The sequence below is a fragment of the Electrophorus electricus genome, chromosome 7, assembly GCF_013358815.1.
Source record: "Electrophorus electricus isolate fEleEle1 chromosome 7, fEleEle1.pri, whole genome shotgun sequence".
In the NCBI taxonomy this organism is placed as follows: domain Eukaryota; kingdom Metazoa; phylum Chordata; class Actinopteri; order Gymnotiformes; family Gymnotidae; genus Electrophorus; species Electrophorus electricus.
This window is the reverse complement of record NC_049541.1, coordinates 23482831-23499764: the sequence shown is the minus strand read 5'-3', so window position 1 is coordinate 23499764 and position 16934 is coordinate 23482831. Positions and strand designations below refer to the sequence as shown.

At 38.7% G+C, this 16934-nt stretch overlaps 2 protein-coding genes across 2 annotated transcripts in view; both read left to right on the top strand.

Moving 5' to 3' along the window:
* Positions 1–5349, top strand: part of cnr2 (cannabinoid receptor 2) — a 10633-nt gene extending 5284 nt beyond the window's left edge. The window contains exon 3 of the mRNA XM_027012560.2: positions 4261–5349. Coding sequence (XP_026868361.2) covers positions 4261–5328 — 1068 coding nt within the window. The 3' untranslated portion in view covers positions 5329–5349. The remainder of the gene's footprint in view (positions 1–4260) is intronic.
* A 921-nt stretch (positions 5350–6270) lies between these two features.
* On the top strand, positions 6271–14514 carry akirin1 (akirin 1). Its single transcript, XM_027012510.2, has 5 exons — positions 6271–6651; positions 12346–12492; positions 12843–12977; positions 13155–13226; positions 14048–14514. The coding sequence occupies exons 1-5, from the start codon at positions 6447–6449 to the stop codon at positions 14056–14058; spliced, it is 570 nt and encodes a 189-aa protein (XP_026868311.2). The 5' UTR covers positions 6271–6446; the 3' UTR covers positions 14059–14514.
* Positions 14515–16934: the final 2420 nt, after the last annotated feature.

Below are 16934 nucleotides of genomic sequence, written 5' to 3'. Positions count from 1 at the left end.
TTCCTTAGGAGTATGAGGAAGAAACCTTGAAAGGAAGTGAGATTCTAGATGTGACAACAAGAACAAAACAAGTAACTCTGCTCAGACTGTATAGCTCCACCTACTGACTGATACCTAAAATGTTTTTATTTTCAAGAAAGATTTTGTGATTAAAAAAAAAAAAAAAAGAAGATAGATATGTGATTAAAATGTATGAAAATAAATGCATGGGCTCATTAATTCCTTCAACATTTATTTAAATTAGGAAATAATTGAGATAGAGACCGCATTTACAATATAGTCTACAGCATCAAATAATACAAATAAGAAACTTGAAAAATAAAAAGTTGAATAATAAAACAACCAAACTAATAAAATAATAAAACAATCACAAATGCAAAAATTAAACAAGTTCATCAACTAAAATAAGAACAGAAGTGAAATAAGATTGAATAAAACTTTTTAAGTGCCAAAAGTATAAAAATTAGGTAAGCTGTATAAATGTTGTTCCAGGTTTCAGGTGTGCAGTGTATAAAACTGGATTTTCTTACCTTAGTGAAAACAGCTGGCACTTGCAACAAAATCTAATCATTTGAGCATGTTTTGTAAAGTCTGCACTATAAGGCAACAACAAAGTATTGTAAGGAGATGGAAATCCAGTAAGAGTGGTAATAGGTGGAGTGCCACTTCTTGGTAGGTTTGCAGTTGTGCTATACTCCTTCCATTTTCGGATGATGGATTGAACGGTGCTCCGTGAGATGTTCATAGCTTGGGATATTTTTTATAGCCTAACCCTGCTTTACATTTCTCCACAACTTTATCCCTGACCTGTCTGGTGTGTTCCTTGGTTTTCATGATGCTGTTTGATCACTAATGTTCTCTAACAAACCTCTGAAGTCTTCACAAAACAGCTAAAGTTACACTGAGAAAAAATTACACACAGGTGGATTCTATATGCTAATTTGGTGACCTTTGAAGGCAATTGGTCCCACTGGATGTTATTTAGAGGTATCAGAGTACAGGGGGCTAAATACAAATGCATGCTACACTTTCCAGATTTTTATTTCTTAAAAAATTTGAAAACCATGCATCATTTTCTTTTCAATTCACAATTACTTGCTACTTTGTGTTCGCTTATCACATACAATCCCAATAAAAAACATTTAAGTTTGTAGGAGTAACATGAAAAAATGTGGAAAAGTTCAAGGGGTATGAATACTTTTCCAAGGCCCTGTACACCGCATGCACAATTCTAAGGTAAGTTGTATTTTTGAGGATTCATTTTATTATTGAACAACTACTGTGTTCTTGGTCAAACCAAATGTTAATAAACCTCAAACCTGAATATTTAAGAAAGTAAAAGTGAGTTTTTGGCTTTCTTAGGAGAATATGTGTGCATAATAATTGGGTAACTGCTAGTGTGCAAAATTATGCAACTAAATGAAAAATGGAACTTTTCCCATCTCACTTGTTTATTTTCATCTGTTAAATAAACAACAACAATGACAATAAACAAAACAACTCTTTTACAAAACAACAATTTACAAAAACATTTCTGACATTTAAAAAAATCAGGGACCAATATAGCCACCCTTCTTTTCGATAGCATTCATGAATCGGTCAGTTTCTTAATCTGTTGAAAATCAACTTTTTGTGCAGCAGCAACCACAGCCTCCAAGACACTGTTCAGAGAGATGTATTGTTTCCCTTCATAGTAAATCTCCTGTTTAAGAAGGGCCCACAACTTCTCAATAGGGTTTTGATCAGGTGAGGAAGGGGGCCATTCTTTCAGCTTTAAGGCCTTTACTGGCTAGCCACGCAGTGGAGTACTTTGATGCATGCAATGGAGCGTTGTCCTGCATAAAAATCATGATCTTCTTTATCATTAATCTTCCGGATTTCTCTTTTGGAATAATCCCTCTCTTCCAGATTACAACCATCATCTTCCACAAAACCTGTCCGCTGCTTCAGTCACAGTTCCTTGTTTCCAGATCTGCTAGAATAAAACCAACTTTGCCATCTGAGAACCCTTTTTTTTTTTTTTTTTTTTTTGCTGTGGAAAAGCACTGAATTGAAGATTTTGGCATGGGTACCATGGAAAGTGTCTGAAAGCAAAGTTTTTTTTTCCTGGGCTGCCGTAATGGAGGACACAAAATGTAGATTATAGTTAAAAGGTTTATCAGGATTTTGGGTGGGCTATAAAGAAATTATACAGCAAGTTGAAAGGCACTAAAATAAAGACTAAAAAATAATTCAAAATTGGATCTATCAGGCCTATGCCTCTATGCAACAAAAACACTGACTGCATGTATATGGACTTATTTGAACTGATGAAAAGACTCCATTTCAGTAGGCATGATTTTGTTCAAACATGATATGACTTGGATATGTGGCTGCCTAAGGGGTTGACATAGAGAAAGGAATGTGATCATACAGTTATCACTATATTTGTCCCGCCTTGTCTGGCATCCATTCAGCCCAGCCCAAACGTATCCACACGCCATAATCACACCTAGATCACAATCAACCACTTCATCAGCTCACTACACACATCTGTCACCTGTTTTGTTCACCACTATTTCATCCCACAGGCCCCCATATCAGGTATTTTGCATTAGCTTGCCAGCAGCCTACTGCCATTCCACATCTGCCGTTCTCATCCTTCAAAAAGCAAACTTTGGCTTTAATGCCTTTCCCTCTCCTTGGCTATACAAACTTAGTAGTGACATGGCTCCATCTGTATATTTCAGGCAGACGCTACACTGATTGTGAACCAGCTCTTGTGACACAAAGCCCAAACGGAGGTCTTTCTAAAAGATGAGGCAAAATTGGTCTGAGAGCATGGTGAAAGCACACCACCTATCCAAAGGTGTGATATATGGGAAAAGATTGAGAAGTTTATCCTATCTCATACTGTAAACTGACAAAATTAACTAATTAAGTAATAAAAGCAGCATCTGAAGAGTTTTTCATTATTATAGTAACTAAGAATATGGAAAAGTAGGAATATTGTTTTGTATGAGTCTACATGCCTGTCAGGCTAAATGGTTTACTAATGGGAACTTAGTTTACCTGCCAAGTTTCAGCCAAATTTGGTTACTGGTGCTTCACCCTTGCCGCTAACAGAAGAAGAATGTTATGTTGTAATCACTGGTGTATTACAACAAGTCCACATTTGTGAAATACACTGAATAACATCACGGTTCCCCAGCAGAAAACATCTACGGTAGGCAGATTGTGCACTCATAATTTGATTCATTGTGTTGTGTTATTTCTTTATCTATCACATGTATGCTTGCCTTGTAGAATATGGATTGACTTTTTAAAATTTGGGTAGTTTGTGTATAATAGGTTTATTACTTATTGTTCGGAGTCGTCAATCTACTGTGCATTTTCGGACTGGCAAATTGTTTGGTATAGCATGTTTTCATACTTCTGATATTTTTACTGTCATACATTATAAATGTAAAAAAAAATACATTAAAAATACATTGCAGAAGAGTAATCCAATCAGCATACCTTTGTACTTAGTTGAATTATTTCAATAATATTAATGTAGTAGTAATCACAAAAAAAAATTATTTACAGTATAACACATACTATATATACTTACCACAGTGTTAAACGATTTAACGTAGACATTTTTGTACACTTGGATGACTTCTCTCCACATAGCTTTTTTTGTGCACTTCTGAATAGATCCACCAGAGGACCTCAGCAGGAGAAGCCATACTTTAAACAGTTTTACTATGTGAATCTGTAAACAGTACCTTTCTGCATGCTTAGTGGCAATTTGAATTACGTACATTAAACAAAATCCATCTGGGGGCATAATACATAATATGTGTGATTTCTTCTACAATTCCATTGCATCATTCTATTTATTTTTTTATCCAAAATAAATGACACTGTATTTTCAAGTGTAATGCAGATTTTTAAGGAACACATTTTATTTAATTAATCCATCTTTTGATATAATAAACAGAATTATAAAATAAATTTGATCTAGATTTTATTCCACAGAAGCATGGAAACAGAGCCAGCTACAAATTTTAGCAGTGGAAACTCCTCCACCACAGGTATTTCAAACCTCTAGAACAATTTATTTTGGGTTGTCAGTTTCTATTTAATTAACAATTAACAGTCCCAAGACTGATTGTAGAAAAGACATATGGAAACAAAAATTCCTCTAGCCTAACTCTGATCCTGGAGAGCTACTGTCCAGTAAAATGTATTGATTTTCCTGCTCTAACATCTTGGATTGCTGTTGTAGGTGGAAACACATGTGTGATTCTGTCAAATTACATGGTGCTGAATCACAAAGAAAAGATGGTCATTAGCTGGATCTGCTACCTGACTGGACCCATCACCTTCCTAGAGAACATCTTAGTGCTGGTGGTGATAGGCAGCTCAGCCAGGCTGCGACAGCGGCCGTCATACCTCTTTATCGGCAGCCTCGCACTGGCTGACGTCTTGGCCAGCTGCTTCTTCCCCATCAGCTTTTTGGCTTTCCATATTTCCAACTCTTGTGATTCTCCTAAGACATACTTGCTCAAGCTGGCTGGTGTCACCATGGCATTCACCGGTTCTGTAGGCAGCCTGCTTCTGACAGCGATGGACCGCTACATCTGCATCCACCAGGCCCCAAACTACAAACTGCTGCTGACACATCGCAGAGCCACACTCGCCATAGTGGCACTGTGGGCTGTGGCCATTACAATCTCCTTCCTCCCTCTGATGGGCTGGCGGTGCAAACGCAACACATGCTCCCGTCTCTTCCCTTTCATCGATCAGATCTACCTGTGCTCCTGGACAGGCCTGTTGCTGGCTGTGCTTGTATTCATCCTGATGGCCTATGCACTCATCATGTGGCGAGCGCACCAGCATGAAGCAAATATGAGGACACCACAGGCAAGGAACATGACCCTGGGCCGACAAGTTCGGATGCGCTTGGACATCCACCTGGCTCAGACGCTGGGTCTGATCCTCCTAATCTTGGTGGTGTGCTGGCTCCCTGTGCTCTCCTTCATGGTGGTCGACGTCTTCCAGCAGCTCACCAGAGAGCAGCAGCGAGCGTTTGCCTTCTGCTGCACCCTGTGCCTGGTGAACTCAGCCATCAATCCGCTGCTGTATGCCCTTCGTTGTCGTGAGCTGAGACGGGCATTCATGAGGCTGTTGGGGTTCACTGACCGTTTCAGACCATGGATGGTATGGTTGTGGAGTAAGGGTAATATAACCTGTATTTATAACCAAGGGAGGGGGGATGGTGATGGACAGACTGATAACAAAGAGAGCAATATTAGTGCAGGTTCTACTTCTGAAGTCCTAGAAAGTAAGCAACCAGATTAACTGGACATTATGTTGAAAACTGTATTGTATATATTTATTTTTCCATAGAGAAAGTTTCAATACCACACACACACACACACACACACACACACACACACACACACACACACACAATGTAATACTAATAAGTAACAATAAGTATAACAATTAATAATAACTAAAAATAATCTTCATACTTCTACACTATACATATGGCAAATACTTTTTATGCTGTGTTATATGCATGTGATACATGTATGTGATATACCTTATATTTAGTATGGTACTTCCTTATTTCTGAATGGTAGAGAGCTATTGTAAATATTTGTTTTTTAAGTAAACTTTTGTCCTCTCTCGGTTAGCTAATAATAGAGTTTTAAAAAAAACACTTAGGCTACATGTCAGTTAAATTTTAATTTAAAAAAAACATATTAAAACATAAAAATGTGATTACCAATGAAATTACCTAATTACATTGCTAATTTAAATTTGTTTATCACAGGAGTAGACAAAGTCTAGCCAATGCCCCATACGTTACTGAAGTTTACCACTTGTAGCTAAATACGAATTGGCATAAACGCATGTTACTGGCTTAGTCACATGCCCGTTATGACATGCGACATAACACATGTGCCATCTAGACTACAACAGAAATATCTTAACCCTGTGTGTTTACTCATTATCTTTTGTTTAGTACATAATAGAGAGGAAGTAAGCAATGATTTCAACAAATAAGCTATTTTTGTGTCAAATGGGTCCTTGAATTTTTGAAGGATTGGTGGCTCAGATTTGTATACACTCAAGACATACACACCATGACATTTCTTAGTTGGAAAACTGTACCCGAGTTATGAGTGGAAAGCATTTTAGTCCACGATTACTGGAAACATATTAAAGAAGTGCACCCCATATGGGCTACGTGGTACACGCCTCCATTGTGACGTTTTAACATTTTGATACAGCATTGGCAGTTGGCAAATACAAACCGGTGTGCGTAAGAGGGAGGGTGTTGACTGTTAGCTCATAAAGAAAGACGAAGAAGTGAAAGGTATCTTATAGTATAGCGAAATCGTATATGTTACAGAGGATTTAAGGTTTTCGAGAGCCTTCTTGATTGTCGTTTTGTCCACTCGGTAACCATGGCTTGTGGCGCTACGTTAAAACGTTCCATGGAATTCGAGGCCCTTCTCAGCCCTCAATCTCCCAAGCGGAGAAGGTGCAATCCGCTACCGGGAACTCCTAGTACTCCGTCTCCGCAAAGATGCAACCTACGACCACAAATAGAAAGCCCATCAAACTCGATCTGCCCTCAGCCCATGGGAGGAGAACATAGGTTAACTCCAGGTAAGACATATTTCGAACAGCGGCGGTGTGTTGTATGAGTCTGGGTTAGCTAACGCTAGTTAGCTATCTCGGATCCAGTTATCGCTTTGCTAGCTAGATAGCTGTGGTCTTTTTTGACGATACAACCAAAATGCATTTCCTCATGCATTAGCTATTTCCTTAGACCTAGCTGACGTTTTATGTAAAAGTCTTATATTCTGGTCGCTAATGGTAAAAAATCTTACTGTTTTAGCTATCTAGCCATTTATCCCGTAAAGTAGGTTAGCAGGCTACCGTTATATTGATTTGCAAGCGATCGGTAGGCTAGCTAAGTTAACTAATCTAGGTTAGCTAAGAACCGTTTAAGAACTGTTAGCCTTGTTCTTAAATGAGTGGATAGCTGGCTTTATTTTGGCACTAGTTAGCCAAGCTATCTTGTACGAATCTCGCACTAGATGGCTTTCTAGTTTTATTTTAATGCCAGTTAAGAGTAAGGCTGTGTTCCAGCTCTATAGCTAACGTCAGAGTCTTGTTTATGTCGTTAGCCAAGTTTGGTTCGATTTCTCTTGGACTTTAGGTTCTGAATTAAATCCAAACCTACTCGCTAACCAAGCTAACTACTGGTAGCAGGGTAGATACATTATATTTGAAAGATATCGTTCCATTTATTCGTCTTTATGATGGATGTTTTTGTTTTGGTTCTTTTCTTTTGGTGTTGGCTAGCGGTTAGTATTGCTAGCTAGTTGGCTAACCAGACGTATCCATACATTCTGTCTACCTGCTAGACTAGCGTCATTTAACTAGTTTACGTAGTTAGTCGCTAGCTAAGTCAGAATGGCTTACTAAGAGTGTCACGTCATCTGAATGCAAATACTAAATGTTGTTTAAAATGAGGAGTTTTTTGGATGTTGTTAGTCCAGATTTTAAAAATCCATGCAAATCTGTATTTTACGACGTTTTTTTTATGTCGCTAGATAGCTAACAGACGCACACTGTCTGTAGATCTTGCTAGCAAGGTTTCGGTTCATGAAGCAGAGCTATTTTATTCCATGTTTCATGTGAGTGCATTTAGAGATAACTCTAGAGCTTTATGTTGCTCTGAAATGCAGGTACCCCACCCGTGAGAAACACTCCTTTTTGGCTTAAAGTCCCGTGGATCAATAGAAATAATCATTTTATCACCACAGACAGCTAATGATGATTTGTTAATACCCACTCTTAATCCTAAATAATAAATATCTTTAAATATGTTTATAGGGAGGCAATGTAACGTGGATACTTATTAAATAATTAGTTTTTCGCCTAAACAACCAACATAACCTTACAAGTATGTTTATACCGTTTGCTTTGAGAAATGTTTTGGCCTTTCTAAAAATGGAAAAAGGACTACAAATTTTTTCTCTTGCATGGAGGATGGTGTTGGATTACTGTTTGCTCTATTGTGTGGATGCCTGACAGCTTGTCACTTAATGGAAAGGTATTATGCTAATTATACTGTTTATTCCTGATTGTCTAAATTGCCATAGTGAGAGGAGTTATGTGGAGTCCTAAACGTGTGTCCATTCTTAACTCTGGCAGAATATCAACCTTACGACTAGTGCATGTGAGAGGACTTCCTGTCATTAAATAAAACACTTGCAACTGTGAGAAGTGCGATTTGTGGCCTCCTGTCTCGTGTGTTGAGCAGCTTTCTTTTCAGTAGTACATACACACTCAACAGTTTCCCATGTTTAAGCCATTAGTCTACTGCAAATCTAAAAGGCAATGTTGTAAATCCTTACCCCATAAAATGGCTAACATTAAATCAATTTGCAAATATAATATAACCAGCTAAATTAGCTAGTTAAGATTTGTTGGATTTGAGGCTTGTGATTTAAATTCATGACAGATTAATGATCAGCATTTACAAAATTCAGTGCTGGATTTTGGATTCAATGTCTGGACAGGAGTTAAATATCTTTAGTCTAGTATAGTGTGTTAACTTCCTGGCCAAACTGATGTTAACTAGGTTTGGGGGAGGGGGGGAAATGATTTCCCATTATTTTAGTAGCGCAACTACTTGTATGTGAGTGGATTTCTATAGACTTCTGTTAAGCACAGCACTTGTATGATAAAACATGCAGATCCTAAGATATGCACAACACAACCATTCTTCTCATATTTTCACACAATCTTACCAGCTGGCTGTAAGGGTGACAGCTAAAAGATTAGTTTTATTAGGATCTGTAACCAATTACGATATGTTCATTCAACCCATTGCTGCATGGTGCGGTTAGGCTATAGAATCACTGCTTGGATCTTGCCTGTGTCTGCAAGTAATGAGATTCAGTAAGTTAAAAACAAAACATGGTCTGTGGTTAGACAAGAGACTGGCTGTGTTTCAAGGTGGGTGTGCTTACTCATGTCCAAGTCCAAGTGCAGTTGTTCCAAAGCTCTCCCATGTTAGTTTCTCACTATGCACTCTTATGTAGAGCACTGGCAGGTTTGCATGCACCTTTAGTTGTCAAGATGCTCTGTGTGTTACTGCCTTTGCTGTTTTCTTATTTGGTGCCACTAGTTACATGTGCATAGTGACTGGCACTTGTTTGTGTGGGGCAAGTCAATTATTCATGTGGTGTACTGAAGGTGTGCTGCTTGCAATAAAAACATTTTTGAAACTTTTTTTTTTTTTTTTCATGCATGGCTGGAAGGTGAGATTATCATTACAACCCCCACCGCACAATGCTTAAATTTTCTGGTGCAAAATACCGACCAGTACCAAACCACTTGTTTGCGACATCAGCAGTATACATTTACCTTTTGGAAAAAGTATGGGCTATGTTTTCACTTATAAATGATGCCATCATTTGATTTGAACTTAATAATAACAATATTATTATTATTATTATTATTATTATTATTATTATTATTATTAATGCTTTCTTTTCATAAATGGCAACAACTATATTGTAATTTAGTATAAGCAATCTGTGTGAAAGCCACCTAAAATGTCTTTTATGGGACTCTATAGATAGTAGGTTCCTTATGCCAGGGCTATTGAGTTGAGGGACTAGTGTCTGTAGGATTTTGCTCTAATCCTACAGAGCACCACCCTTTTCACTAAAACATAAACTCGAGAGTTACCAACAGCCAGAACCAAATTCCTTGTGTCAGCATACTTGGCTAACAAACCTGATTCTGAAAACTACACCACTTTATTGAAGAAATCAACCTAATTGGTGGAAGTGGATCTTTCTCTGCAGGGTACACTTCAAAGACCATGTTACATCGTTTATACCTGGTCATTTCATGAGAGTGGTATGTGGATTGCATTTTAAGATTTTAACCACACGCATTTATGCTCGGTAGGCAAAAGTATCTCTGGTTAATCAGTTCTAAAATCTGATTGCTTTGTGGAGCATAATCTGCAGATCAGATCATCTACAACAACCAACTGCCTGAAAGATTACTTTTTTCTGCATTTTACTGCTTTGCAAAAATGTTAACTGCCTCATTAAAATTTTGAATGGCATCATCTTTAAACTTGGAGGAAGGATCTAGCTCTGGCAGGCAATAATCACAAGAAAATGATTGTTTAGGGTAATTAATAGAGCAATGACCCTGGTCACAGTGGGAGCAAATGCCATGATGGTCCACAAATCAATTTGGGAGTGTGAATGGCTAATAAGCATTTTCATCTGGGAGCCAACTGTTTCCTCCATGATTAGCCTCCTAGTGGATTTCTTGTGTTGTGATGTACTTGATGTATTAAGCAGGGTTTTGGTTATTGAATGTGGCTTGGGGAAATGGATGTTGCACTATCATATACCAAAATGCATTCAGAAAACCTCCTAAAGTGGGTTGAGTGAATGAATGTTATACGCTAGGGACACAACAAACTGGCACTGAAGATGAAATGACAGCTGGTGATTGCCTTCCGTCGGCTTGCTGTCGTCCGTTGTTGCCTGTGTGCATGTTCATTCGAACGCACCAAACAGACTACAGCTGGTGAACGATATGCATGCATGTTCTGTACTGCGCAAAAAGAAAATGCTCTCTGAAGGTGCAGGCTTCTTTAAATAAGTACTGAGTTCTAAGTGACTCCTGCCTGTTCTTGAGCTCCTCCTTTCCATAAAATGGCATACAGTAACATCAAGGTAATGTCAGTTGTTCCACCTGCTCTCTAGGTAGTTGGCACAGCAAAACTACTTTCTATTTTTATAACTACTTTCTATTTAATATAGCCTAGTATTCTGTCTCTAGATCAAATCAAATGTGTCAAACCCTTCTGAAGTTTATATGTCTATCTTTTAAAAATAAATAAATAAATAAATAATTCAGATTGACTGAACAGCCAATCAGAAAACTGTCCCTTAGAGCCGACTGCCTATACCATGCACAATTGGTCAAAACGGCAGTGACCAGGACCAACTAGAAAAGGTGGTGTGGGGCGCACTGCATTGAGTGTGGGTGATGGTCAGTGACAGGCACCCTCCAACGGCATGGTGACATCCATCATCCATTGGTGACGTCAGTGTGTCCCTTGTCTTAATTGTGTGTCAGGTTTGTTTACACCTGTATTTTTATGTAGATAATCTGTTTGGTTATAATCCTGATACTCAAGATGCAGGAAATGACCAGGTGTAAAAAAAGGTCAAAATCTGTGTACGCTAGGACCTCATTTGAATATATCCCTGCATTATATTTGGATCATGACCCTGAGAATCAGATCTAACCCAGCTGGTTCTAGAATAGAGAAAGACGTTACTGATTTCATTACACCAGTACTGCAGGCCTGTTGCCCAGATTCAACTGCCATAAATAAATTGCTTTCACCATGGAGCAAAGAAAAAGGCTTTGATGGTGAACACCAACCCATATGTTGGAAATATTCAACTCGGGGTGCTGGATTTGATCATGGTGTGTAAGGGTTTGAACATCTGTTTTAGCTTTCACTAAGCCAAGGATGTTTTTGATTTTAAGGATTGGAAAACTATCTTGATTCTGCTAATTTTGGTAATCTTTATAAATGTATAAAGTACGTACAGATTATGTACACCTATTTTCCATTATAGTTTAATTCTGTAAAATTAATAAAATAAGACAAGTTATGTCTTGATGGTATGTCTCTATGTATAGGTGTGTATATATAACTTTATCAGTATTTCTGTCTACCAGTACTCAATATACAATAAATAGTATACATGTATAATGTTCATCCTTCTAATGCATGTCCTTTGATCAAAACCAGATCACTCATGAGAGACCAATATCATTGATGGTGTGTACAAAGTACAGGACTCAGTACAGTCAGCTGACTTCAGAGAGCAATAATAGTGTTTGGACTGGTGGTTTACAACTTTTGGTAGTGAGTTCAGTAGACCTGATTTTGTATGGCAGATTGACAGGAGTAAATTCTGAATTAGACCTACAAACTATCAAAGTAGTCAGGACTTTGGTAAATAAAAAGGGAGTGATTTAGATTTTTTCCCTGATGACTTTTTTTTTTTTTTTTTTTTAAGAAATGCTTGGCTTCTTCTGCACATCCATTTTTCGCACACAGTTTACTGAGGCTGGTGGTCATCCGTATGCTGAAGCTTGTGATTCAAAGTGACTTACCAAGCCCTGTCTGGTATTCACTGAAAAAACAGAGGGTATTTCTTGTGCATTAATGATGGGATGTCCATTAAGACATCCATTACTGATTTGTATTTTTTTTTTTTCTTGCCAACTCAGAGCAGATCTTCCAGAACATCCGGCAGGAGTACAGCCGCTACCAGCGGCGGCGGCAGCTGGAGGGGGCGTTCAACCAGACAGAGGGGTGTGGTAGTGCTGATGGTTCGAGCCCCTGCCCTGTCCTCAACTCACCCAGCTCACCCGCAGGTCAGTGTTTTCAGTGCTGCATGTTTAGTTGGCCATACTGGCAGCCTTTCTTTCAAAATTCCTAGCTGTCATCTCATCACGTTCTCCAATATGCCTGGACCGTGCTTGCTTTCCTCTACACCTGTAAATGTGACCACAGAATATGTGATTGAATTCAGTGCCAGTTGTGTTCATTCCACACACTTTGACATATATCCTTCCTCTTGAGGCCATTGCCCATGGTTTAGCAGGTCAGATGTTGAAGTTGCTTAGAGTTTGTCTGCCTTGGCATTCTTCAACATTGCAGCCAGTTATGGTGTATATGAATAAGGCTTATCTTGTACATGCATGTGTGTTTGGATGTTTTCCAGGTGCCTCGTTGCTGAAGAAGGACCAGCCCACATTCACACTGCGCCAAGTTGGCTACCTATGTGAGCGCCTTCTCAAAGACCATGAGGAGAAGATCCGGGAGGAGTATGAACAGATCCTGAACACGAAACTGGCAGGTAGGGAGCAGGACCTGGTACAATGGCTTCTATATGAATCTTTCAGTTTCTTTTACGCTCATGCTTTCTGAAGACTCCTGTGACTTGTTTTTGTTTTTGTTTGTGATTTGTCACCTGTTGTGTGTTTTGGGAATAAGCAGATAATGATGTAAACAATCATCTCTCCTTCTCTTCCAGAACAATATGAGTCATTTGTGAAATTCACACAAGATCAGATCATGCGGCGATACGGAGCCAGGCCTGCCAGCTGTATGTAATTTTCTTTTGGGGGGGGGGTCAAATCTGCAGCAAGTTCTGTACCATAAAGAGTCTTGTGATTTTGCTAGATCGCCCTTGTTATGATCTTCTCTTTTATGAGCATGACATGATTCCATAGATGTGTGAACTGAGCTTCTTAACTCCCATACTCAGTTTTTTGTTGTTTTATATTGTCTTTTGCAAAAGTAGCTTCCATTGGCTATACTATACAGTAGCCTCAATTTCCACATCACAGATATAGGCATACTAGGCTACTGATTGCAGTGATACCTGTTTGGGGAAGGACGCCAGAGTTTCAGGTTTCAAATGGATTCATTTTCTGTAAGGTTAGGTCCATAGTGACTGTACTGTAGTGAAGCTGCAACATTATCAAGCTTTAGTTCCCTTACATACCCATTGTTTTTTCAACCTATACCCCTCAACCAGTCAAATAAACATTAATTGTTGTGCAATCCATTCATTAAATGGTCTCTTAAAGACAAGTAACTCTCCAAAGTGAAATGACTACTCTGAGAAGATTCTCTTAACTGGATAAAATTCATATCAGTGTGGCTATTTTCCCCAATGGAACCACTATACATTGTTACTCTAAGGCTAGGTCAGACATCAGTTACGGAACCAAATCTTTGCTAGCTGAGTATCAGAAAAGGGGAGGAATGGTGAGCCATTTCATTACAAACCTTGCTGGATTAGCTTGTTTGACATAGAACAGTCTGCAGAATACAGTAAATGTTTTAACCACTTATGCTAAAATCAGTTATAGACTTCACTGCTTTTTTTTACAGAAATGCTAATTTGTTTGTTTTCCCCAGATGTATCTTGAACCTCCCTGGATGGGTACCAGCCAACCTTTGACTTCATGGTTGCTGCAGAACTATCCCTCACTCTCACTTTCCTTTTAATCCCTTCCTATTTTAAAAACTGATTGGGTGCCATGGATAATCCACATTTAATCCCCCCCATACTTCTGAATTCTTACTGACTGCCCAGCTATGACTTGAGTATATAAGATGCGTTTGGATAAATGTCCTCTCCTTTTGAAATGTAAGTGCAGCAGCTGATGTGGATGGACATCTGAGGGACTGCGTGCCACTTGTACAAAAGCTCAGTTGGTGTCTGAATGTTTCTGTACAGTCTGCCTCCTACTGGGCTACAGCAGCTCTACCACACTCTGCCTGTCTCCTCTTTCCTCTCCACCTGTCTTGTTTCCAAACTAACTTTAGAGATGTGGATTTTTTTTTTCTTTTTTTGAAAAATTAAAGGTTCTCCCATAAGCCACCTCTCAATTTGTTGACTTTTTTTTGTACTTGGTTTCATAAGCGTTTCATATGAATACACCTAAAGGGTGTATTTCCCCCCCCCTTTTTTTTGGGGGGGGGGGGGGGTTGTGTTCTATAGCATTTGTCTCAAAAGTACATGCTAGCGTTATCGACTCCCAAAGAAACCAATTTTCTCACCACTTTTAACTATTTGCTTTGTTACAAGATAATGTAGTCTCTTAACACTTTCCATTTTGCACGCCGATAGCGTTCGGCACACCCTCGCATAACTCATAGTAGGTACTGGGGGCAATGTCAGGAAGATGATGTGTTCTGCTTTATGGGGGGGGCATCATCTTTGTATGCTCGGCTTAAGGTTTTTTTATCAGTTTCCTCCACTATTACAATTATTTTATTGTGAGTACGGCATTGTACTCATTAAGAAAGGTCCAGCTTTGGGTGGCCCAGCGAAAAATTCAGGTTCACAACCTGTAAGTATGCATTAATTTTAGTTATGTTTAAAGGAACACCGTAGCTACTATGAGTGTTCAAGTGTGAAGTTGTCCGCTCTAACTAAATGGACCATGTGCTCAGCTAGTTGTAGGCTGCGCGGAATAGCGAGGCTAATCTCGTGTTGTGGTTTTGATAATCAGCTGCATGCCCACTTTTACCAAAATATTGTGTGGATATTGCGATTTCCCCCCCGATCACTATAGATGTCAGTATTCAATGTTGCCACAGAATTCAAAGCCGTATTTACCTTGGCATATTTTGAATAAGGATAGATCGGTACATGGAACTGATACAGGTTACTGTGAACCTCAAACTGTTGTCCCCCTCGAATGTAAATCCAGTATCAGCAAAACAGGGTTGTCATTTGGCAAGACATATCAGTTAAAATCGGTTTTGTTTGAGAACTGAAATATCTTTCGATGGAGGCTCATCTATGTATGGTTGGATGCCAAAACACTCCACGGTACATCTGTCTAGATTTTTACCTGTTATTCCATTTGCGCCCTCGTGGAGCCTCACCGTAAACCGTCCAATCAACCGTCTAATCAATTATTCTTGAGCCCACCAAGAAAAGTGAAAAGAAAAGGGCTCGTTTTATTCTATGTCCAAATCGTTGGGTTGTAAATAGACGTGTAAATTCTGGGCACCTACCAAAGTCACATACCTTCTATGGACATCAGATAACAATTTTAAAATACAGAATAAATGCATTCTATGGCATCTTTTGAAGTGTGGAAGTAGATTATAATGTCAAAATGTAAAGTTACGGGCGCAATACACTTAAATAAGTAGCTGAATAGTTTCTACTAAGAAGTTTCTGATACCCGCAGTATTTTTACATGTATAAGTTCCGCTCGCCTGCGGAGAACTGCATGTCAGTTTACATGATCGCTAACAGCTCGAATACCCATCTGTAACATTTCAAACACACAGCTGCTCAGCGCGGGGCTGCAGAATGGAGTTTAAATGGCTAAGCACAAAAAATAGAAATTTCTCATCACTTAGCCAGGATCTTACTATAATTTTTGAAAGTATATGTGTTGCACTAAATATTTACCCATTTGCTTTAACATTCCAAAATTACAGCAAGATCCTGGCCAAGTGGTGAGATTTTTCATTTTTAGCCGTTTAGCTCCATTCACTCCTACTCATTTTGGAGACTCGCGGGCGCCTCTAACGTCCGACAAACCCGCAAGACATTTCTCTTCTCTAGAAATCCCAAATATGTATCCCTGCAGACCGGAGACAAGCCAGCGGGAGGGACTCAGCCCAAGTGGGTGGAAACCAGCAAGTAGGAGGTTCTTGTGCCACCATAGAATGTCTTTATGTGGAAACGTCGCTAAAGGAAGCAGCTGCTACGGTTTTATTGCACATCCGTTTAGGCATTTCAGTGTACTTTTTAAAGCTGGTTCTGTTATTTTAAGAAGTAGAAATAAGAAAAGAGAAAAGACGTGGGCTCCGTCATTTTTAAGATTTTCGTGCGTGTTCTCCCGTTGCAATGATGTATTGCTTCTATTTTAATGTATTATAGGTTCAAAAGAGCATATTATGAATTACTAAACTTCTCAGCACTTATTCGAAATATAGGCTACAATGTGTCGAATGGTTGTATATGAATCAAATGTAAAACCTGAGCACAATAATTGGCAAAACAAAACGTAAACAATTATATTCATGTAACATAATCCATTTTTTAGCACGCCTGTTCACCCCAGCCCACTTAAACATCTCACTATAATATATACACTTAAAAAGTTAAAACAAAATGTTTATAATTCTTGGTTCGTTGCAGTAACATTTACATAATTTGTAAAGGCTAGATACAATTTAGATGGGTATATATGAGTACATGTTAATTCTGTCAAGTTTGATGTTTGTACTGGCATGTACATGTGCTCTATTAGGTCCACCTACCTTGTACCTGAAT